Source organism: Panthera pardus, unplaced genomic scaffold, assembly GCF_024362965.1.
Source record: "Panthera pardus isolate Hobbes unplaced genomic scaffold, ASM2436296v1 HiC_scaffold_13, whole genome shotgun sequence".
In the NCBI taxonomy this organism is placed as follows: Eukaryota; Metazoa; Chordata; class Mammalia; order Carnivora; family Felidae; genus Panthera; species Panthera pardus.
The window spans coordinates 41,450,151-41,476,005 of NW_026526688.1; the positions used below are offsets into that span (position 1 = coordinate 41,450,151).

At 38.4% G+C, this 25,855-nt stretch overlaps 1 protein-coding gene and 1 long non-coding RNA gene across 5 annotated transcripts; one reads left to right on the top strand and one right to left on the bottom strand.

Annotated features, from left to right (window-relative positions):
• The first annotated feature begins 327 nt into the window (after nt 1-327).
• On the top strand, nt 328-3,164 carry LOC109262185 (uncharacterized). Its single transcript, XR_002077654.2, has 3 exons — nt 328-528; nt 680-911; nt 2,817-3,164. It is a non-coding gene; the product is annotated as an uncharacterized LOC109262185 (long non-coding RNA).
• Nucleotides 3,165-3,996: 832 nt separating this feature from the next.
• On the bottom strand, nt 3,997-21,674 carry GOLGA7 (golgin A7). Of its 4 annotated transcripts, none has more exons than XM_053901049.1 (6): nt 21,523-21,654; nt 21,181-21,312; nt 16,006-16,158; nt 9,196-9,297; nt 8,061-8,123; nt 3,997-5,407 (listed from the first exon to the last, which is right to left on the bottom strand). In XM_053901049.1, the coding sequence occupies exons 2-5, from the start codon at nt 21,289-21,291 to the stop codon at nt 8,076-8,078; spliced, it is 414 nt and encodes a 137-aa protein (XP_053757024.1). In that variant the 5' UTR covers nt 21,292-21,312; nt 21,523-21,654; the 3' UTR covers nt 3,997-5,407; nt 8,061-8,075. The 4 variants fall into 4 exon arrangements, with proteins under 4 accessions (XP_053757024.1, XP_053757025.1, XP_053757023.1 ...); XM_053901050.1 differs by having other exon boundaries at nt 8,061-8,128; XM_053901048.1 differs by lacking the exons at nt 8,061-8,123; nt 9,196-9,297 and having other exon boundaries at nt 21,574-21,674.
• Nucleotides 21,675-25,855: the final 4,181 nt, after the last annotated feature.

Genomic DNA, 25,855 nt, shown 5'->3' on the forward strand with positions numbered 1-25,855 from the left:
GAAAACTGGGGAAGGTCCATGATTACTCTTGTCACTTTTGGTTGAAAAAAAAAAAATCCCATGATCATTATAAGTCACAAAACACAATCCCAATTCAGTAATTAAAATGTCTAGGGGACACCTGGGTGGCTCAGTCGGTTGACGTCTGACTCTCGGTTTCGGTCAGGTTGTGGGATCGAGCCCCATGTCGGGCTCTGCACCGAGTGTGGAGCCTGCTTAAGATTCTTTTTCTCTCTCCCTCTGCCCCTCCTCCCCATCTTAAAAAAAAAAAAAAAAAAAAAGTCCAGTTTGTTATTATCAGAACCCCCTCTGGAGAATAGTGCCCTGTTCGGGGCTTAGCATTGACCTCTGTTTGCCATTCAGGCACTCAGCAGTGGCAGTACCCAGATCAGTCACAATGAGAGGAAGTCTGTGTTGTTGAGTCATAGGTAACTTCCACCTGTGCTGCCATGATTAGTTTACATGGTCCCATGGTCCCATGGGGCTGGGAAGAGGCTGACTGCCACCAAAGGACTCTCCACTTCCACAGTGAGAACCTCTTTGCGGTGGATGCTATATCTAGTGGGCATTTACATGGCATATGGATTTCTTCACACTCTGAGACCTTTCCTAGAGGTTCTTCCAGAGTGTTCCTCTACTCACCAGCCTTCCACTTTTGTCTTCCTACATCCCCAAGCAGCTGGCCAAGTAGCCACCCCCACAAACCAGTGAACCATGCTTAGATTTCCTGCCCATTCATTCCTCTCATTGGAAGCCAAGAGAGCCTGGCTGATGCAGTCCACAGGGATCAGTTTTCTAGAACATAAAGGAGCACAAGGAGGAGAAAGAATCTAGAGGGGCAAAAGGAGACTATCCAGCCCACCACACACGCTTGAGTCTTCATCTGGGTCTCTATTCTGTTCCATTGTTCTGTGAGTTTATGCTTGTAACAGTGCCCCATGCTAAGTACTGCAACTTAATAGATCTTGCTAGTTGTAGGGCATGTCTCACATTTTCTAGAACCAGCATGTCAAGTCCCATAAAAAAATCGTATTAGAACTTTGCCAGGCAAATAATTCTTTAAGTTCTTAATAAGCCTATCTTTGGAATGAATTGATTAGGCTAAATTTGTCCCTAAGTGCTCCCTCTAGTCCCAGAGGCATTTTTCCTTTCTGTCTTTAACTGTTCCATTTAGTTAATATGCAGCTGCATTGTTATCCTGACACCACACATTTCCTTGATAAATAGAAAGATTGTGGTGAATTCCAAGTCTACATAGAACTTGGGAATAGAAATCAGTGTATACAAGCAACTTTTTCTCCCTCCTCAGAGTTTTCTCACAGAATCTCTATCAAGGATGATATTTTTAATATGTAGCTCTTGCCGGCAGGGTTTGGTGAAGTTTCTGTCAATATGGTTTCTGTTGGGAATTCTGGTTACTTAAAAGGCGATTTCTCCTATCCTGATGTAGTCCCTCCATATCATTAGACATTAAGTGAAGATCTTTTTCTGCAGTATTAAAAATGCCCACAACATGCTGTTAGGCCTTTCCTAATGGTTTAACTGAAGCATCACTCATTTTAAAAGTAGACAGCAACATCTATAATCATGTTGCTTTTTCAAGCACATAATCCTAAGAAATTAGGAATTAGACTAAAACATTTGTACATTGTATGAGATATTATGCAAATGTGCACACCAATCCTTTAATTGGAAAGAAAAGGTCACATTACATCTGTTTTTGAGTCCTTATATATCACAGAATCTAAGCCTCTATGGTTATGTTGTTTGACATTTGGCTGTTCTCAGAAGACTAATTGCCAAAACATTTTGAATACAAATTATGATGTTCATTTCCTAGCAATAAATGGCTCTGTGAAAATATGGGGTAAGAACATATATACATGGACAGAAACATTAAGATCAAGAGCAGATCTGGCAACCAATGGACTAATTTTTTAGCTCCCCCCTGCCCACCTTCTTTTTTAAAAAAGAACTCTTTGTAATTGAAACAAAAAAATTCTTCAAAGACAGGTGATTTACGATTCTGAAGATTAAAGATTTCACTACCAAAGCAAAAAGTGGCAGTACAAAGTTAAATAAGTTTTTATAAGGTCAGTAAATACTTCTATTGCTCAGATGCTACTTTAAAAAATCAGAAAATTCTGCTGGCATAAATTCATTTTAACTTGACAGGGACTCTTAACCAAAAATCATTGGTTGTGCCTGATTTATAAAATTATTTCTTTTTGCACAGTAGAGGCTTTTTTTTTTTTTTTTTAAAGCAGACATTCAATTCCTACAGGGCTTCCTGGTTGTAGGTAGAATTTCATAGAACTTCACATCTGCACCATTTGAGATATATGGGAAGAACTTAGGATACAATACAGAAGAGCTATAACCTTTATTAATAATTCTGTGTTTACTCATTTTGAAGCTAACGATCCTAGAACTTAGGTGGTTAAAGAACCTACCTTTTGGCATTTATAATTCACAGCCCATGTTTGCTACCCTGTACACATTTCCAAGTTTTGAGTACTGTGGAGTACTGTTGTAAAACCACTTACTACAGCTTTGGTGGGAGGAAGAATAAAATCCCTCACACCTTACACATTTGCAGATTAAAGTTGGTTTCTGTGTAACGCTTATATTTATTGTTTATCCTCCAACCAAACACAGATGAGGACGAGGATCACTTATTGGCAACGTCAATGATACACAGAATAATAAAAAGGACAAAGTAGGAGTTGGTGGCTTATTCATCATTTACATACCAATGTACTTCAGATTTTTTTGAATGTAATTCCTTTCCTTTCCCTGGGAATTCTTATCTACAGGACACTGGAATCCTCAAGAGTAGTTATCTCTATGCAAGTCTACTTTAGTGGAGTTTAAACCGCAGAGATCTTTCTAGTCTTAGAACTTTACAAGGGGAGTATACAAATCACTATATTATCAAGTCAAACACCTTACTAATCAAGATGTAGTGAAGTAACTCTGCTAATGACCAGTCAGCCTATATCTTACTCACTTAACAAACCTGTTAAATAGATTTAACACCCTGCATGATGATGCGTGGTTAGGGATAGATCCAAGGGTAGGTAGAAACCACTTCTGCCCTCATGGAGTCTGAAGGGTTAGGGTGGGGCAGGGAAGAGCAGTGTATAAATGAAATCTAGCACCAACACTCTGACCTCCCTTATATGGACTTAAAACAACAAAACAGGAAACAAAGCATGTTACTCTTGACAAACTATGACTTTAGGCTAGGAGCCAGGGCCAAGTGGAATACAGAAGGAACTTAATTCAGGTCTAATGACCTCCTTTCTGAATACTGGCCACCTGAGTACTATTTACTATTTATTAGTGTAATTGGGAAGCTGAAAATCTTATAAAGAAAAATAATTTCACAAAAATCAGAATATGGACTATATAAGCAGTTATTCTCTACAAATGCACTTCATTTTAAAAACAGTCATCAGATGATCCAAGATAGCTAACAATAACTGATTTTTTCCTAATGAAACATCCTAATCTTCAAATTTTTTAAATGTTTAATTTTGAGAGAGGGAGAGAGAGAGAGAGAGAGCGCGCGCGCGCAGGAGTGGAGGAGGGGCAGAGAGAGAGAGAGAGAGAGAGGGAAATACAGAATCCGAAGAAGGCTCCAGGCTCTGAGCTGTCAGCACAGAGCCCAACGTGGGGCTTGAACCCATGAACTGTGAGATCATGACCTGAGCCGAAGTTGGACGCTCAATCGACTGAGCCACCCAGGCACCCCAAACATCCTAATCTTTTATTTCCTTAATCGAATACATTTTTTACTATTAGGGACTATTTCTTGGTGTTTATATTTAGCTGAAATATCTGCCTCTTATGAGATAAAGCATATAAACTGAAAAGTGTGATGAATGTAAGGTGTTTAAAAATCGTCTACACAGATTCTACAAGTATTATCTATCTGCCAAATTTAATACTGTATCACTTTACCAAATCACAACAAATACGACACAGAGACAATTTGTTTAAGAAAAGTTTTACTAATGTGTTATTATTTCAGCAAAGTTATTGCAACAGGTTTAAAAGGCAGAGAGATACACTATCACAGGCTATAAAGTAACAAAGGAATTTTATACAATTAAAATATTACACAGACTGATGGGATTTACTGAATAACAGATCCATAAAAGAAACTAAATCTGAAAGATTAAATCCAGTATTAGCACCTACAGTATCTCTGAAAGTAAAACTTTTAACTGTTTCATTCTTTCCTAATATATCTCTTAACTTTCTTGCAAATACAGTGCTCTCAAAACCCCGAAGATGAATGGAGGGCATAAGAAACCCTGACACTAAGAACATACAGCCAGAAGAACTATAAACACGAACTTGGACTTGAGAGTTTTAGTTGGAAATCACTGAACTTACTGTACTTGAACCAATCCTAAGATTTCTGTGCACTGAATACTGTATATGAGGAAAAGTCTATGAATCATAAGGTTTGCCAGTAGGGACAGTTAAAAATTAGCAATATACGGTTTTATTCCTATCAAATTTTTTTCTCATAAGTTATATTTATAACAAAACTATAATTAAAATATTTATTATACTTGCTTATTACACATTCAGGGACACAGCAGGGACATTTATGTGTTTGATGGTTTAGCATCCACTTTATTGTGCTTACTTATTTTTGTAAGGAACACGCAACACATACTACATCTTCCCAACATTCAAGGTAATGCAATAACAAAATTCTCCAAAGAAAAATAACTGGAAATTGCATTAAATACTGTTTTAATTAGGAATAACTGTTATAATAGAACAAGTAACATTATACATTGTTTTTCCAATGAGCTTCCGTTGGAGAAACTGAACAGCAGAAATAGATCTTTAAGATTTTGGCCATGGCAAAACTGGTAGGTCTATGAGATCTGGGAGATGCGTTAGCAAAACCACAGACACGGCCTACCTTTCACCAAAATCCCGGAGAAAAGCATTTTCTGAATTTGGGGGAAATAAGACTGAACACTGGCTAAGATGGGACTCGCTGAAGTCTCAAGCCACCTGGGAAGCTGGCCCCAGGAATGAGAGAACCACTGTCCTGGTGGCAGATAAGAAATGAATTTTGTGTTGGGCTGACCAACGGCTTATTTTATTAACGGCTTTGAATAAAAAAAGTGAAATGCTTCATTATGTTTTCTCAGAAACTAATCAAGAGATTACAGAGTCCTACACAATTTGGAGACACAAAGTGGATGCTGAGTGACCAGAGGTCACTCCAGGTGTGGAATTTTAGAAAGTTAGTCCTTGGAGTAAATGGCACCGTGGCTCTGGCAGCAGATACAAAGGAATGATGCTCTGGAGAGGAGGTAGGGGACACTCTGTGATCGGCCAGTGGATAGATGAGGGTCCCAGCTGGAGGAGGGATCTGTAGTTAGGAAAAGGAGGAGTTTTAGAAAGGGATGCTAAAAATAACCTCTAAAACAAGTCTCTCACACCAACTGATCAGAGGTCCTAATAAGTGCGCTACGGTCTATCTAACAGAATACTTGGATCTGTACTAATTGACTAAGCAAGTACATAGCCCAGCAGTCCAGAAATGCAAGCCCTGTATATTTCTTATTCTTTTTTTTAAGAAGGATGATTCTTTTTATTTATTTTGAGAGAGAGAGAGAGAAAACAAATGAACACGAATGGGGCAGAAAGTGAGGGAAAAAGAGAATCCCAAGCAGGCTCTGCACTGTTAGCATGGAGCCTGACATGGGGCTTGAACTCATGAACTGTGAGATCATAACCTGAGCTGAAACCAAGAGGCAGAAGCCTAATCAATTGAGTCACTCAGGCACCCCAAGCCCTCTATATTTCAATCTCTGACCAATCACACCATAAAATATAGTACAGCACAGGGTGAAGTAGCAAATCTGGGGCCAGGCTGCCTCAACTGCTGCCTACTAGTTTTTAGCTTTAGATAAGTAACTTAAGTTCTCTGTGCCTGAGTTTCCTCATCTGAAAAAACTGGGATAATACTACTACTTTGTAGTGTTGTTGTGATGATTAAAATTAAGCATTTAGAATAGTGCAGGCACATAATAAACACCAACAAAAGTTAGCTATTTTTATCATCACTAATTTATTGTGACAGAATGATACATTCCAATTTTTTAAATAAAGAAGATAATCCAAAGAGAAAACACCATCAATCTTTAATAAAGATATTTTAAGTGTTTTTTTAATAAAGGCCATCTCCATGATTTGTGTATTTTCTTTTTTTGTTGTTGTTAAAATCATTAGCTCTCATATAATGCTTCAACCTGCAGAAAACTTAGAGACTTAAGAAAAATGGCAGAATCGAATTAATTATTCTTACAGTTTCTCCCCCTCCTCCAAGACCTCAGCCCATGCTAGATCCTGGCCCGAGGAACACACAGCTCTAAAAACCAAATTGAACAAAAATATTTGCATTCATGAAACTATCCAGAAGTTCCTAAAGTAAATCTTTCCCATTTCAAAATTTCACAGTTGCCTAACTATTGATAGATTAGTCTCTGGTGTGTAATTGCTCAAAACCCCATACCACCTCAGAAAGACATTATATTTAGCAATAATAGCTGCAAAACGAGTCATGACAAATGGGTTGTGCCAAGTCAACACAGCTGCAATTGATAAAATAAACTTATTCCAATGGCACATAACAAAAACCACACTTTAAGGTTCCCGGTTGCTCAACTGAGAAATGCCAGTTTGGAAATTGTACACGAGAAAGTGTATGAACAAGTAACACTAAGTGTTCCCAAACAAGCCCTTTTTAAAAGAAATGAAACACATGGCAGAGGATGTCATTATTTAGATTTTCGGCTTTCAAAGTCAAAGAATTCAGGTGACAATTTCACTAGTGCTAAAAGGCGGCAGCCTTGGAATGCTGGTTGGTTTATAGGGTTCGATAAATTGTGCAGGGGCAGACAAAATGTATTTTGAAAGAAAGTCTTGAAAAAGAAAAGGGGAAGATAAACAATAATCTGATGAACTCTTCCCTTTCCCCATGTTTCTGCTGCTGCAAGTACTTATACGAAGTATGGTGTAAAAACTGGTTTTCCAGTCAATCAGGCTTGGGTTCATATCCCAAAATGTGTTAAACTGAATGATTTTGAGAACACCATATAATCTGTTTGTACCTTGGTTTGCTCATCTGTGAAATGGAGAAAATACTTTGCAGAATTCTTGTAAGAATGAGAAATACCATTTGTATAATACCTGGCACAGAGCAGGTGCTCTCAAAGTGGCAGTTATTATTGTTGTTGCCCTGGAAGGAAGAGTATGTCTGCTTTGGTAGCATCTGTTTCTGTGCTGTGAGTTAGTGACACATACCTGCAAACGGCCAATCAGGAAAGTACGGTAGCAGAGCACTGCAGAAAGTGTGCGTGACTGAAATCAGCAGAAACCATGAGGTACGATTTTCTGTTACTTAGAAGGCTATGCTCATGTACTATGGCTTCCACGTGATTTGCTTACAGACTCCCATCAGTATTAACTAATGTATTTCTCACTTATTCAGAGTCATTATATGGATATAGAAGAACATAAATATTCTAAACAAAAGAATTACATTTATGGTTCTACCCACTAGGGGTATGGTTTCTTCTACAGGGCAATGAAGCCACTTAAATAAATGAAATATTCAGAATCTCCCCCTCCACTCTGAAATGTTTCTTTGGTTATTAAAGCCATTCATCATATGGGCAGGGCAATCACTGAAATGATTTTTATATACAAAATCCAACTATTTGAATGTCTAGGATTGCCTTGAAATACTAAAACAAGAACCCCTCCCCCCCCCCAAAAAAAAACCAAAACATGCCCTAAAACAAAGTAAGAAAACCAGTCTGAAAATAGTACAGGGGGAAAAAAATCAGGATTAAATTCTAGATCACCAAACGGAATTTGGGCTAAATACACATTTTAAATATAAAGCCAATATAGGGACTATGCCATAATCTAAAGATTTATTTACCATGCAGGAAAGAAAATTCACGCATGCTATAAATGATAAAAACTGCATATACGTCATATAATTTTATTTTTACCTTTAATTCGATGGTTTATCTCCCACTGCTCATGCCTCTGTCTTCATAAATGGTGATTTCAATCTAAACAGCATGGCTGTTAAGAAAACACACTGTAGAATGGAACATATAAAAGGGGACCATGGCAAGATGGTGTGTGTGATCTGTGCAGACTTTGCTGTCAATTCGCTTTGCTCATTTTTAAATTATTAAGGATTTCTCCTACCCAAGTTAAACATGATGCTTTCTCCATCTTGCCAAAAACTTCAAGAAATGTAACTGCCTGCAGTACTCCACATGTCCTCCCTCTCAAACACTGATTATTTATTTTTTGAAGAAAGAAAAAAAAAATTCTGGAAAAAGATGCTATAGTGTAGAAGCTAGAGGGTTCTTGGCTGAGAACTGAAGGAGGTAATGAATTCAGGGGTTCAAAATGCCCTGAAATTATTTGCTAACTTTTTCCTGGGAGAGGGTTCATGACCTCTAAAAGTTTAAGAACCACTGCTGTGGAAGATAATAAAACTGCTGAAATTATTATCAGCTGGAAGGCCTGGGATTATCTGACCTAGGTTTTTAAAAAAATTTATTTTACTCATTACTCCAGTTATCAAGTTAAATTAGTTTTCTTGCAATTTTATTTACCAAATTCACTTAGTGAGTTTCAAAGCTTACTGCCTCTAAAAATATGCACAGTATGTCAAAGGTAATGAAATGATACATCTGGCAGCTGTAACTGATTTCAACTAGTCAGATGAACCCCCATGGAACTGCAATTCATTTGGATGACAAGTCTCACCACACATTATGAGTTTATGCATTTCAAAGAGGCTATAGGTTCAGAGTTTCTGCAGCTGAAATGCATTACTCATACCACCCCCATTATTACTACAAGATGCCCTCAGAACCACCAAGAAAGACGGTAACCAGAATATTAAACAATCCAGAGACCTGCACAATTGCAAAGGAAGGAGACTTGCTTTAAGAAAAATGTTGGAGACAAGAGGCTTATGGTAGGTATGCAATTCACACAGAAGATTCCTAGGGCAAATAAATACATGAGAAAGGAGTTAAATTCTCTCCAGGTGATGCCCAAGAGTACCGTCAAAATTTTCTTTTTATAGATATTTAGACCTTATGATCTGGACTAAAAAGATACAACTCGAAGTCCTCTCTCAATGGGATCTGTCAGGAGGAGGCCTTGGGGAGCATATATCTTCTCATTCTGCTCTTGAATGTATTTGGACACTTTCTTCAGAACCTGACAGAAAAGAAACACCACAGCTTTTTATGTCATCATCAGATTTTACCTTAAGTAGCAGCTGGATCTCCAAATACTCAGGCAGTGGAATTAGTTTTCAAAATCAGAAATAGATATTCATATGGAGGGATACAGCTCTGAGAATGTGGCACACACCAGTTGTACACAACATTCAGCACAGTTTGATGGACTCGGCGAGTCACAAGTTATCTTCAATACGGTGAAAGTGCAAATGCACACAAAAGCATGAGTGCCGGCCCCTCCTCCCTGCCCCCTGTCATCTCAATCCTGGATACAGAGAAATAAGTGGATGCTCACATACACAAAAGTTAGTTGTACTTTTCCCTTTCCCACTCATAAGGTGTTGTCAGTGTGATACCTTCTAATACCAAGAGTAGTTCTTGGCCTTCCGTCCCCTTTAACACTGAAGAACTGCTGTTTCTCTTGTTTGTATGTTTTCATCAATTGTAAGTAATGATACAAAGTTAGCCCATAACAAAAGATAGAAGATAGCCCAGTTAGTTTAAAACGGAAAAGTTTATTTCCTTTGTAAAGCACTTGACTGTCAGTGGCTATGGAGTTTCTGATGACAAGTGTCTTCCATCATTTCCGTGTCTGCATATAGTGCTACTCTGTAGTTTGCTCTTGTGTCCTCGATGGGAACTTCAATTTATAAGTTTAGCATTAAGGTTGTAAAAGTCAAAGCAAATGCAGACAAAAACCAGATAGGATACAAAGGAACTTCTGGAAATTGCCAAATCTCCAGCTTTAATAAGGGCAATTTTGAGACCGATAAGCTAGGGGAAAATAAATCTTAAAAGTTATATACAAAATCAAAGAGTTACATGTTTTATTTCAGATTCAAAGTCATCATAATAACCCTTTTTTGGCTCTAATGTTCAAAAAGGCTTTGATCCAGTTAATTACTATACATTTTCTTAAATTCATACTACCAGAATACAATAAAGTCACAGATAAGCGCAATCACAACATAAAGGGGAAAAAGAACTGTATGAAAATAGTTGGAAATTAAGAAACAATTTAAGAGTGGGTCTACAATGCACCGGGGCAAACTAACAAAATTAGGATGTTACAATTTAGGTACTTTCGTATAAATTGATTTAGAATTTTAAACACTAGGTAGTCTGTATAATGGATTTTCTTACTGAAGGAAAGTGAAATTTAAATAAATTCATTCAAGTTACATCTTTGGGAATACTACAATCTCATGTTCTAAAAGAGCATGATATCATTAAAAGAACAGTCTGCAGGGTTAAGTAGTGAATTAAGAATACCACCACTTCTGGGGCAGCTGGGTGGCTCAGTCGGTTAAGTGTCTGACTTCGGTTCAGGTCATGATCTTGCAGTTTGTGGGTTTGAGCCCTGCATCTGGCTCTGTGCTGACAACTCAGAGCCTGAAGCCTGCTTCACATTCTGTCTCCCTCGCTCTCTGCCCCTCCACAACTCATGCTCTCTCTCGAAAAATAAACATTAAAAGAAAAAACTTAAAAAATACCACTTCTAAAGAATTTTTTTTTTTTTTTAACCTAATTACCTGAAGTAATACAAATATCATTCTATTTTCAACTCACAAAGAACCTGAGTAATGCTTGGTCTTTATGGGCAAAAAAAATCTTAGGTACATTTTATCAGTTTATCAATCATGCTAAAATAACAAATGTAAGGAAGTAGCCCATAAAGGTGCCCAAGTCAGGACGCTCAATCTTCTGTCCAATTTCTTTCCCAGCTTATCTGACAGAACTGGAAATTGGAGAGTCGGTGTACCCTCACTCCAGTACCTTTACACTAGGGGGTGACAGTCAGAAAAGCGTCTGCATGGCTGGTTGCAAAGAAAGGATTCCTTCAGAACAGCTTTCCTCCCTCACTCCTTGGGCACAGGTTACGGGCAAAGAAATAGCATGCCTTTATTTGATTCAAGCATTAACTTTGATGTGCAAAGTTTTTACTTAAACTTTAATAACATTCATGTGCACTTAGGTATCAGTTCAGAAACAAAACAATGTCTTCTTTTTGCATAAGCTCCAAATCCTCTTAATATTGCTCTGGGGAAGGCAGGACTGTCTTAGTCTCTTCAGCAACAAGAAAGCTTTAACATGAGTAAACTCACACTGCATCCCAGGCAGGACAAATCAGCATGCTCACTCCTAGGAAACTTTATGTTGACGTTCTGCTCACAGTTTATTATTTTTGGTAAATCAATGTCAAAACAAACAAGAATATTGGACAAAATTATCTGTTATCCTCAAACCCTCAACAAAACCTCAATCTGTGTAATATTTACAAAGCTGAAGACAATCCAACCTCAGCAAAGACTATTTATTATCCTCCTTGAGAATATTAAACTGGAGAAAGCCTCAAGAAGAAATACAGACCTTTAAGAAAAACTATCCTAAGTGCGGCTAAGCAAGAACAGCAGGATCTTAGTATTTTCAGAAAATATCTAAGTTCCTTCTAATTTGTTCCTTTTACAGATTACAGCACATAAGCAGAAAGGATGTTATGAACCAGGCAGACAGCTACTGAGAGGAGAAGCTTCTACAAGCCCATTTGTTCCCCAATTATAATGGCCAGCAACAATAGAGAAATAACACTGAAGTCTTTATCTTCATTTTAAATCAATAAATAGCACATTACAGGGGAAAAAAGCATGATTGTTCTAGTGAGTTTTAAAAGGCTTATTTACAATTTCAAAAAATTTAACCCACATGACAAAGCATAAGTACTATTATATTAGGCTTTCTGTTTGTAGGTTAAAAATTTTAGTCTTTAAAACAATACCGACTAAATGACTCAAGCCTGTTCTTTCATAAAGTAGAAAATAATAGCACAGAAATTCCTAAGGGACAAACTGGAGGGAGGGAGAAGGCAGCTGTTCTTACACTTTTATCATTTTATCAAAACTACAAATATACATTTAAAATTTTTCTTTGAAAGTATAAATACATTATATCTTAATTAGGACCATTCCAGCTGTTCACTTTGCGTGATCTAGTTATTCATTGTCCAGTAAAATCACCTACTTAAAACATGTAGCCACACCTTAAATTTTGGTTTCTTGACTAATTTTATTTGGTCTTTACTTGCTTTATAAAACCCCGTAAAAAGAAACTTTGGTTAGACATATAAAGTAGTGCCTTCTATATTGCCTATGAACCCAAGTGAAAACATATATTAGGATCAATTTCCACTTTATTTCTGATACTGAGAACTAGTAATTAAAGGGATATGTATGTATATATATATATATATATATATTTTTTTTTTTAATTTTAATTAATTAATCAATTTTTAGTAGGCTCTGCACCCAATGTGGGACTTGAACTCACAACTCTGAGATCAAGAGTTGCATCCTCTACCAACTGAGCCAGGCAGGTGCCCCCAGTCAAAGGGATTTTAATTAAAAGCTACCAAATGTTTTAGCAGCTAAATAAGCCAGCAGCTGCTAAAAAAGATTACTCATATTTGAAAAAAAATTGTATATGAGTTCACAAATACCTGATTAAAACATGTATGTGTGTATATATGTAAACACTTAAGTTAGTGTATGTGTATATATATATATACACTAAATTCTCACTTATTTTAAAATTTTATTTTTATAATAATATCTCTATTTTTATTTTATTTTAGAGATAGAGAGCACATGCACACACTTGTGCAAGGGAGAGGGCCACAGGAAGAGAGGGAGAGAGAGAAAGAGAGAGAGAGAATGAGAGAATCTTAAGCCGACTCCACGTTCAGTGCAGAGCTCAACATGGGGCTCGATCCCACAACCCTAGGATCACGTTCTGAGCCAAAATCCAGAGTCAGATGCTCAACCAACTGAGTCACCCGGGTACCCCTTAAAGATTTTATTTTTAAGTAATCTTCACACCCAACGTAGAGCTCGAACTTGCAGCCCCAAGATCAAGAGTTGTTCGCTCTACTGACTGATCCAGCCAGGTGCCCCTTATATTTATCTTAAGAAAACACTATTTATTATTAAGCATCTACCATATGTAAGGAAATACATTAATTCTAATACCCATTTTATAGTTGAAAGAATTCAGATTAATTTGTCCATGATCCTATAATTAGTGAATGAGTTGGCTGGAACCCAATTACCCATTTCTTTTTACAACTGATATTAGAAGGAGGTTTCTGTATCTATTTCAGTAAATGCACATGGATAAATAAAAGCTAACTGAAATTGTATTAACAAATGTGAAATGTAGTGAAATGACAACTCTACCAGGCTTGAACAAAATACTCTCTCTGGAGGATGTAATTCTACTTTAAATTGGCAATATTACATACTTCTTTAAATGACCATCCCCGGATGACCTAGTTTCTATCCATATGAATTCAGCCTTACCCTCCCCTCCTACATCCAGCTTCTCATTCAATCTTGGTTCTACTATCAACATATTCCTTGAATTTGTTCACTTCCTTCTATCTCTACTGCTCTGTTCCCTGTCCAAGCTATCGTCATCTCTTGTCTGGATTTCTATGGAGCATTGTACCTGGTTTCCCTACTTCCACTTTTGTATCTTTTTTTCCCTCCAGAGCAAAGAAATTGCTTTAAAATGAAAATCTGATCATATCACTCTCCCGCTTAAGACCTTGAAATAGCTTCCCCCCTGCACTGAAAATAAAGTCTGAATATCTTTCCATGGACTACACACTCCTACATGACACAGCTCCTTCCTTACCTCTCCAAATTCACCTACAGCCCCTCTCTTCCACACTGGCCTTCTTACAATTCCCAGGACCCATCATGCTCTTTGGGCCTTTTTATTTACCATCTCTCTGCCTGAATGGTCTGGACGATTTGTAGCCTTCACTTAGCAGCTTAAATGTTACCATTTCAGTGGCCTTTTTTGACCACACAATCTAAATTAGGTCTCTCCTATTATTTTCTATCATGGGAAAGTTTGTTTTTTTCAAGACGTTTATTGCCATTAATAATTTAGTTGGTTTTGTTTCCTTAACATCAGTTGTTACCACTAAATTATAAATACTACAAGGTCAGTAACGATGTTTGTCCTATTCCATTATATCCCCTGTGCATTGTTTAGCACATAGTAGGCTTTCGATAAATATTTATCAAATGAATGAAACCCTTGTCCCTTCACTCATCAAGTGTACTATTAAAGAGAAGCTGCTAAGACAAAACACAGACTGAAAGCTGATACTGATCCTTTACAACTTCTGATTTTGAATATTAAACAGGAATGAAAGTTGGCTGGTTCTCTGTATAATATGGAGAAAAATATAACAACTAATTTAGTTATTTAGATATACCCTTTTTAGTAAAACTAACACAATTCACGTCAGGATGCTAATGAATATGGCAGCATCTCCAGCCAGTAACTCACAAAAATAATTTAGCTGCAACTCTCTGCTCTCTACTACACAGAGTGCAAGACAACCACGGGGACAGTTCTGTTGCGTGGGGTATAGTACAGATACCCGTATAGCATTTCAGTTGCTAAACATGCTCAAAATTAAACGATGTATTAGGGGTTTACTCTGATTGACTTAAATTCATTCAATACATATTCAGTGAGCACCTAATGCACCCAGGGCATGGTGTTATGCATGAAGAGGGACACAAAACAGTTAAGGCACTGTCCTTGACCTCAAGAAAAATACATACTTAAAGGGCAAATAAGAAAGCAAACTGCTACATTCAAAAGTCCAGAGAGGTAAGTGCCAGGAAAAGAGACATAAATAAAATGCGGGGATACATAGGTCAGAAAGATACTAATTAGAAGAGTAAGGAAAGGTTACAGGACAGAGGCACCTAAGGGTTTGGTGAGACTTGAACACAGGGAGAGTGGCACTATAGGTGGAGGAAAACCTAGGAGGGTATGCTTGGTGCCCAGCGAGGAAGCGGGTTTGGCCAAAAGATACAGTGAGAAAGGGGCGGGAGAAAGCTGGAAAGGGCTTGAGCTCTACTCACTGGCAGTGAATGGGAAGCCAGGAGAGGCCTCCGAATTTATAGGAGTGCTAGAGGAAATAATGCAGTGTCCATGAAGGCAGCAATAGATGGTTTGGACAAGTGAAAGAATGGAAGAAATGAAACTCATCACACTATTTCGACAGTCTAAGAGGTAATAAGGGCGTACATTAGAGCATTGGCAGAAGAAATCATGAAAAGTTAATGAATGGGAAAATGGCAGATATTTCAGTCTTTGACAACTGATAAATTTTTCCCTCTTCTTCATCCCCCACACCTAAAGATGGTACTGAAAAAGGAAGGGTGTTATTAAACAAAATGGGGAGGCGTGAGGTTTGCCTTTTGGACATCTACATTGACAAGCTGGCACCTCCAGGTCTAGCAGGCAGTTGGAAAGAAAAGAGAAGAACTCAAGCTGGAGGATAAGACTGAAGACAGAGACTTGGGGAAAAAAGTAAAAGGATTCTCAAAAAGCTAGATAGAATGAGAATACAGATCTTCTACAATCTTAAGTGTAAGTCAATTTGAACATTGGTATGTCAACTCTATGTTAACAGATGAATTTTGACTGGTTTCTGAAGACTCAGGAATCTCTACTATGTGCCCTCTACACAGGAGCAATGACAGAATTTGAATTATTATTATAAATGCCCTTGAAATTTTATGGCAACTGTTATAAACATGGATATATCAATTCACCTTTTTTATGATTTTAAGAGATTTTGTGAAAACAAAGGTTGGCTCACCTTCTCATAATGAGTTTCCATGCATAAGAAGATGGTGTAGGCTGTTAGGCAAGCCAAACAGCCTTCAAGATATGATTGGCCCCCAAGCTTCTCTGCTTCTGCATAAAGGTTATTTAGAGTTCGAACTGTTTCTTCAAACTGCTGCCTATCAATCTGTATGGAAAAAAGAATTTAAAGTAAGTTTTGGAAAAAAGATCAGCCACTCACTAATGCTGGCTATCACTAATTGATTCTGCTGTTCTGTCAACATTCTTATCTAATAGTTGGCAAACCTCCTGGATGATTAAATCAGGACCTATGTTACTGAAACTGCTTAGTTTTTTGTTTTTTTTTTTTTTTTTTTTTTTTTTAAATCTTATCCCTCTTATGGACACTGGATATCTTCAAGGCTCAGTATGGTGTCTCTTTATTCTCTATACTGAGTTTCAAGTAACTTAATAAAATTATACAATCCTTCCATTTTCCATTCACTTATATTCACATTTACTGAGCACCTATCATCAGATGTTAGGACAGGCCTTTGAGGAAGATGAACAAGACACTCAGTCCTCCAGGAGTTGACAAGTCATGTAAGCAGAACAGGTATGTAAACATAAAGACATAATAAATTGATAAAGTACTACAGTGGGCACATATATAAAGTATGGCGGGAGCACAAAAGGAAGGAGAAGTTCTCTTTATCTGGAAAGGACAGGTAATCTTTTTATTGTTTTAAAGTTTTTTTTAATCTAAATTCCAGTTAGTTAACATACAACGTAATATTAGTTTCCGGTGTACAACATAGTGATTCAACACTTCCATACATCACTTGGTGCTCATCACAAGTGCACTCCTTACTCTCCATCACCTGTAAGTTGGTTTGCCTCTCTCTCTCAGAGCAGGTAATCTTAAATTGAGTCCCTAAACACTGGAATTTACTAAAAGCTCACACTGAACAAGGCAAAATCTCAAACTATCACACAATTCTTCACACCAAGTCATTCCTGTTACCCTTCTATTCAGTGACACCATTATCTCACATTGACCCTAATACTACCATTGTCTTCCATTTTCACTCTAATCATCTGCTTTCACTTTCTTCTGCTAACAGTACTTTCACATCTCAGTGCTCTACCCTAGGATTTTCATCCCATTAGTAGAGTATTTCATGCCACACTATCATTCTTGACAACAAAGGACAACTTATCTGTCCTTACTATAGGGCCCCTCTCACACAAACTCCCTTATTCCTGAAACGAGTAGAGTAACTCCTTACATATGAATTCTCTCCTTTATGAAGTCTATACATATAGACTCAGAAAAAAGTCAAAGGACTTCAATATACAGTTTGAGACAAAACAGTCCCACGAACATAATTTTTTAAAATGTAAAACAATTTATGGTCATCATCCTTAAGCTATTAAAACCCTTTAGGTTAGAGGCAGTTGTGATCATTGTTTTGTTCTGAGCGTGGAAAAACTGTGAGGATGTGGTGAGCCAACGGCATGAAAAACTTTAATGTGAACTTTAAAATGGTGGTGGCTCTCCTGCTTTTTCAATAGGAACTACTTTTAATTTCCTAGAATATTAAGAGTTTCTGAAAAGGGCTGGATGGGCAGAGATGGCGTGGGAAGCCGCCACTTGAAGAACGGTCATTTGGAGAATTGACGTCAGAGTTCTCATTCCCTGAAAATGAATTCTATTCACTCTGCAAATAAATATTTGTAACAAATTGTTATCTTTACCCAATTATACCTAAAATAACACCTTCAGTTTGTCACATCAGCAAATCCACAAAAGTCTAAATAATTTCAAACACTCACAATTGATTTACTTAAATGTTATGATCTGATAAGGAAGGTTCCATGAATTATTTACATTTCTTTGGCTTTGTGATTCAAAACCATGGGCTCCAACCCAGAAACATCTTCTTTCAGATCAGAATTACTGATCATACTAGAAACAAGAATTCTTAAAAAAGCTATTCCAAGACAGTAATGCTTTATAGGATGGAAACAAATCATAGATCATTAAAGAAAAACAAACCAACCAACCCACCAACATGAAGGACTTTTTTAAAAGGTTAAAAAAGAAATTTAAAAAGTCAGGAATTTCTTTGAAAGATTACTAAAAAAGGAAAGGGGAAAAAAGGTAAACAGCATGGTAGACAGCAGCAAGAGCAAAGGACCTAACATATGAGGGTTCAACAGAACAAATGTGGGCATTTTTCTTTCACTCCCTTCACTATGAAAAATACCTTTCAGTATTCTCTCTTGGGTACCTGAAGACTGATACAGATGCTATGACAAAATTGGGAGATTTGTGAAGTGGGAGCCCAACATAAATTTGGACTAATAAACATTGAAAATCAGAATGGAAATAGGAATCAGACTCATTTTCCCAGAAATTTTGTTTCTTGTTGAATGATGTGGTAGAAAGCATGGGGCTGAAGCTTAAAGTGATCACAAGTCAAAGGTAATTTCTATGAACCAGATGCAAACACATATTTTAAAGGTATGTAGGGGAACAAATGCTTCAATTACAGTTGACTCATTTCTCTCCTACCCAGACCCAGGGTGTCTAGATGTCTGTATTTTGGCTAAAGTTAGACTAAGGCTTTCTTTAAGAATTGTCCTGGCAACAAAGTACTTAAGCATCAAAGTATTACATTCTAACAGGCAACGGAAAAAGTAAACTTGTTAACAGGCAGAACGTGCCCTCACTCTCAGATTAAAGGGTACAAATGCCTGTGTGTGTGTGTGTGTGTGTGTGTGTGTGTGTGTGTGTGTGTTGCTTTAAAGTAATACAAAACATTGTATATTAGTTTCTTCCTCTATTAAATTGCCAAGTGTGATGTTCTCACAAAAGGAAAATCAGCCCCAGTGGCAGAGCAATCAGTACAACTTCTAGGGTAAGGAGTAGAGAAACAAAGACAGAAACCTTCCAATTTTCCATCAAACAAAGCAAGGAAAATTTAAACCTGTAATTTAAATTTGATTTCAACACATTAAAAGGAAAATCAAAAGCTCTCCCAAGCAGTTTAAAGCATAAACTAGTGTTTTAACCCAAACATTTAAAAAGAAAAAAAGAAGAAAAATCCCTCAAAGACACAATTGAACAGCACCAAATAACACTCCGTATAGTACTCAGAGTCATAAGCAGTTCTGGTCTATAATCTGAAGTCAAAGAAGTAAAAAGGCCTCCAGAATTTAGAAACATCAATTTTCTATAAAAATCAGTGGAGTACTGTGACTACATTGTGTTTCTGTATTCAGACTATAAAATAAAGGCTCTACCACACAGAGTGGAAGGCTAATGTGTTTCTGCATACATATATTTGGCTTAGTTATGAGTTAGAAGTTTGACTTTAAAACCTTTAAACAAAGAAATCTTGTAACATCCAAGTAAGTGTACAGTTTACACTATGATTTGAAAGTACATAAATAGTGTACATCAGACTTTCCATAAGAGGCTTGCAAATAAAACATTTGATCCATTTCATACAAACCCTAACACAGAAAACATGTATGTTAACTGTGATGTTAAATTATTTAAAGAAAAAAAAAAAAAAAAACATTTGGTAGCTCTAGCCAGCAGGCATCGTGCTCAATTTCTACCTCTTCAAACCACAGTGGAAATGTCCAGCCAGTGTCAAGCTGAGTTAACTCATAACATTGCAATGATAAACTGTAGCATTTATGTGGCATTTCACAGACAAACTAATATGAAATCTTCTTTAAAAGGCATATCTGATCTGGGGCACCTGGATGGCTCAGTCTTATTAAGCATCCTACTGCGGCTCAGGTCATACCTCGCAGTTTGTGGGATTCAAGCCCCGTGTGGGGGCTCTGTGCGGACAGCTCAGAGCCTGGAAGCCGCCTTCCCACTCTGTGTCTCCCTCTCTCTCTCTGCCCCTCCCCTGCTCATGCTCTGTTTCTCTCTCTCTCTCTCAAAAATAAATAAACATTCAAAAAAAAAAAAAAAAAAAAAAAAGAAAGAAAGAAAGAAAAGCAAAGCATATCTGATCTTTCATTTGCATTTAAAGAAACATACTTGGGTCACTAACTTGACCACAGTGTTGAAGGACACTATAATTGATATACATTGATTTCCCAAACTTGGCAATCAGGTAGAACAACCTACCTTGTTACAAGCTGATTTTAAAGGACTGCTACACATTTCTCTAGCACAGAATCATCTACACCCACTTATCCCATGACCAGTATTTCTTACTCCCACACCCACAGCACACCTCATCACCTCAGTCGCTCACTTCCCAATCAAGGAGAAAAGAGCACAAAACTCTGCTCCCATCTTACCAGAAACTGATCTCTGAAAAGTAAACTGAATGTAAGGTAACATGGCTCAAGACCAAAAGATCTTTCTTTGGGTAGGTGAGCACATGCGGGCCCAAGAAAACACACAGTCACATATGCTCACTTCATTGTACTTTTAAAATAAAATTCACTGATTTTTTCCCCCTAACTCTTAAGAAAGAGGAAACAGTGCCTTCTTCCATTTCTGTGTGCAGAGTTGTCTAAGGGACCTATATCCTGAGGACAGTTTCAATATGCAAGCATCAAAACGCAGGTGGCTCCCAGTGATCTTAACTGGGAACAACAAGTTGAAGGCCTTGTTCGGAGATATTTCCCTGTCCAGGCCGATCTACTGTTCTAGGTTTTTCAGGTTCCAAGAAAGCCTGTCTGTAACTGGCACAGCATTTAATAAACCCTTTCTGCTGAGCAGTGCGACCAGCACAATGGCCACAAACGCCAGTCACAAGAATGATGATGATTACTCTTGCGTGGCGAAGTAGGAGGTCATAGTTTACAACATGCTGAGTTAGGTGGCTTGGAACCTCAGGAATTAGTTCCTCATCACTGTTGTCAATAACCCGGGTGGAGGTGTGGAGACGGCCGGGTAAGAAGACAGCTGGCCGGGTACAGATTCCCGGCACTCGGCACCACCGAGTTCTATAAGGCCATCACACTCAGGGGCTTGGCTTTATTCGTCCTCCTCCAAACACCGCATCTTGCTTAGTGGCTCTCCTTTGACCAAGGCACCTCCTTTGCCTGCCCCTCCTCAGAACCGCGAGGCAGGCATCAAACGGGTCTGGTGTCGGCCCATTCTCCCTCCCGTCCCTGAAGAGTCCCCCTCCCTCGCCCCAGAGCAGGTGTGGGGAGCCAGTCTGCGTACCCGGTTCTCCAGCTCCGCGGGGAACTTGGTCTGGAACTGGCAGCGTGTGCCACTGCTGTAGTCTCGCTGAATGAATACCTTCCCGGACACCGGCGCCTGCTGCGGCCTCATGGCGAGGACAGGACGGGCGCGCTGCGGGTTCGGGGAGACACCAACCACGGGTCAGATCCCCGGCCTGGACCAAAGACAGCCCCCCACCCCCCCCCTCCCACCGGCCAAAGCAGCCCAAGGCCTCTTCCGCCCCACTCCCCTTCACCCATGCTGTCACCGCGGGCCTTTAGCTACAGCCCCGGCCCAGGCCCCGCGCCCCCCACAGCCCGGTTCGGCCCGGGAAACACGAACCCGCCTCCTCTGCCCTCCAGCTGCAGTCGCACCGCCTACGCCGTCACTTACGTCTTGCCGCAAAAGACCTCTTTCCCCGCCCCTCAGCTCGGCGTCCTGCCTCGAGGCGAGGACCCACCCTCTCCTCGGCCGTAAAGCGACTCTGGTGAGGCTGCGCGCTGCGGGGTGGAGGCGCGCTCAGCGGGCGGGGCCCAGGCTGACTCCGCCTCCCTCCCCTCCCGGAGGAGTCAATAAGGAAGGAAAAGCCTGGGCGGGGCGGGGAAGGGGAGAACTTTGGAGCGCGGTGTCTTGCCGACGGTTGCTGAGGTCTAAAACTCGGGATTTTCCACGTTGTGTCATTTCCTTGTCACATTGTGTCATTTCCCTATTCATCGTCCAGGTAGTTTTTGATCACTGATGTAAGGTGTTATTTTCACTCTTGATTGGATGTCCTAGCTTGCACGTGGGACACCACCCAACTCTATACCAAATAAACTGCTCACACAAATTTGTAAACAGAAAGCAGAAGCCTAGGGACTTCTTTTGGCAAAGGGGTGGGAGGAAGAGAGGACAAAGAACCTGCTTGGGCTTTGTCATCCAGCATCCTTCCTCCAATTCTCTGAGGTGTTATTGATCCTCCTACCCCAAGATTTTCATCCAGTACCCCAGTCTACATCCCTCAGGTGGCCTGAGAGGACAAGCAGTTCTCATTTCCTTGACCACTGGGGCTCTCACTTAACTCAGCATACTTTTGCAAGGCAGCCAAGGAGACCCCACCTTAAACTTGTCTGCTGGTGCTGGCTGATATAACTTGTTAGCACGACTATCTATCTCATCCTGAATTTTATATATTTTAAGAATATTCTCTTACTGTATTTTTAAAAGTTTTATGGAAATATAAATAGCATACAATAAACACAATGTATTTGAAGTGGACAATGTAATAAATTCTGACATATATATACAACCATGAAATCATCTCATCATCTCAATCAAGATTGTGAACATTTATCTCCCTCAAAATTTGAGATTCCTTATGCTCCTTTGTAATCCCTCTGCCCTACCCTTTTCCCCAGGCACTGATCTGCTTTCTGTCACTATATGTTAGTTTGCATTTCCTTGAATCTTATGTAAAATGAATCATACCATTTGCTGTCTTTCACATAGACAGTATTTTGAGATTCATCTGTTGTTGTGTTATTATGAATTCATTCATTTTTGTTGCTGGATAGTATTGCATTGTATGGATTTCCTATTGTTTGTTTATTCATTCATCTGTTGATGGACTTTTGAGTTGCTTCCAGTTTGGGGCTATTACAAATAAAGCTGCTATTGGACATTCATATTCAAGTCTTTGTATGGACATATGATTTCATTTCTCTTGGCTAAATATCTAGTGTTTAACTTTTTAGGAAACTGTCGAACTATTTTCCAAAGTGGTTGTACCATTTTACATTCACACCAATAGTATATGAGGGTTGCCCCATGTTTGTATAGAGATATCCTCTTGTAGTTATACATTTCATTTTTCTATGACTAATGATTTTGAACATCTTTTCATGTACTTATTTGCCATTCCTATATCTTCTTTGATGAAGTATTTGCTCTAGTTTTTTTGCAATTTGTGTTTGTTTTCCAATTATTGAGTTTTGAGAGTTTTGTTGTATATTCTAGAGAATAGTCCTGTATCAGATATACAATTTGCAATCTTCCCCGCCCCCCCCCTCCCCCCCCCCCCCCCCCCATTCTGTGGCTTGAGTTTTCACTCTCTTAACATATCCTTGGGTTTGGAACACATTAGGGTGCAGATATCTCGGGAAGGGCATTATTATGCCTACCACAGGTATGGATTTAAGTTCATTTTTTCTCCTCATATAATTATCCAGTTATTCCAGCATTATTTGTTGAAAAGACTCTCCTTTCTCCACTTCATTGTCTTTATAGCTATGTCAAAAATCAGTTTTTTAAATGTATATATGTGGCCATTTCTGGATTTTCTATTCTGTTCTATCATCTGACCCTGTTTTGCATTAAAGACTAGGGTTTATCTCTGAAGTTGATACTTTTTTACTGATTCAGTAAGATCTCCTTGACCTCTAGCCCCTAGTAATCACCATTATACTGTCTGTTTCTGTGAGTTAGACTTTTTTTTTTTTTTTTTAGAGTCCACGTATCACTGAGATCATACAATATTTGTCTTTTTGTTTGACTGATGTCACTTAGCATAATGTCCTCTAGATTCATTTTAGGTTGTTGTAAATGGTAGGGTTTTCTTTCTCATGGCTGAATAATATTCGTATTATATATATTACATATAATATACCTATTATATATATGTATTATATACATATATATGTGTGTGTGTGTATATATATATAATTATATATGACATTTTCTTTACCCATCCATCTGACTATGGACATATAGGTTGTTTCCATATCATGGCTATTGTGACTAATGCTGCAATTAACATAGGAGCACAGTTTTGTCTTTGAGATACTGATTTCATTTCCTTTGGATGTATACCCAGAAGAAGGATTGCTGGACCACATAGCAGTTCTATTTTTAATTTTTTGAGGCAACTCCATGCTGTTTTTCATAGTGGTTGTACCAATTTACATTCTCACCAACAGGGTACAAGGGTTTCCTTTTGTCTACATCGCCCCCCACCCCCCACCCCAGCACTTGTTGTGTGTTGTCTTTTTGCTAAAAAGCCATGCTAACAGGTGTGCGGTGTTATATCATTGTGGTTTTGATTTGCATATCCTGGGTGATTACTGATGTTGATGAGCACCTTTTCATGTACCTGTTGGGCATTATGTGTCTTCTTTGGGAAAATGTCTATTCAGATCTTTTAATCCATTTTACAATTGGATTGTTTACTTATGCTTTGCTATTGCACTGTATGAGTTCTTTATCTATTTTGAGTATTAAACCCTTATCAGATATGTGGTTTGCAAATATGTTCTCTTATTCTGCAGATTACTTTTTAAATATATTAATTGTTTTGTTTAGCTCTGCAGAAGCTCTCTAGTTGGATATAGTTCCACTTGTTTATTTTCGTTCTTCTTGCCTGTGCTTTTGTTGTCATGTTCAAGAAATCATTGCCAACACCTATGTCAAGGAGCTTCTCCCAGTGTTTTCTTCTAAGAGTTTTATGGTTTCAGGCCTTTTTTTCTTTGGCAGCATTCCATGCAGCCGAGGAAGCTGGGCTCTCTTTCACATGCTCTCACTTTCCCTGAGGGAGAAATCACAGGCTGGGAATGTCTCTCTTGGCAATTAGCTGTGCATCTTTTGGGGGAGAGGTGGTGTAGGCAAAGTGAATCTGTTCCTTTTATCCTCTTCAATATGTCCAGTCTTGGATTCTTTCTTTCTTTCTTTCTTTCTTTCTTTCTTTCTTTCTTTCTTTCTTTCTTTCTTTCTTTCTTTCTTTCTTTCTTTCCTTTAAAGGTGTGCTGGAATTTCTCCACTGGACTCCCAGACTTACCCAAAAACACTCTCATCCCTGGATGACTGTCAAAATTGGTGTTCTTTGGGGGAAAAGACAATAGAAAACTCCTATTTTTCTATTTTGCTGATGTCACTCATTTCCTGTAGGTATTTTATTATTAAAAAATTTTTTTAACATTTTATTTATTTTTGAGACACAGAGACAGAGCAGGAGAAGAAAGGGGCAGAGAGAGACGGAGACAGAATCTGAAGTAGGCTCCAGGCTCCAAGCTGTCAGCGCAGAGCCTGACGCAGGGCTCAAACCCATGAACCATGAGATCATGATCTAGGCCAAAACCAAGAGTCAGATGCACAACTGACTGAGCCACCCAGGCATCCTGAAACAAATTTCTTTAAAAGTACAGAGTAATATAATGGCAGACAAATCCTCTCTAACTAAACTGTATACTCTACCAAGAGTTTTCCTTCCTTTAAATTGCCCTGAGCACTTGTGAATACCATGTGTGCTACATAATCATGCACTCACTTTTGTGACTCCTTGAGATTGCTTTCTTAAAAAAAAAAGTGTATATATATATATATATATATATATATATATATATATACATATGTATAAAAGCTGTGAGAATGGATATTGTTAAAGAAATAATTGAACTCTAGAGTGAGAAAGAAGATGTTAGATGTTACCTGCCTGTCTTCCATTTTGTGTGGAAATTCCTTCTACAACCTCTGTTTGAGTACTAATTCTAGAGACTGGTAGACTACAGCTGTTTGATCTGGGTCCACTTGTTTTGTTAGGAAGATAACCTCTTACTGATGGGAAATCCACTCCTGTGTAACTTCTGAGATGGTATGTTACAATGAAACTTAGAATTCCACCAAGCAGATGCTAAGAACAGTAGCT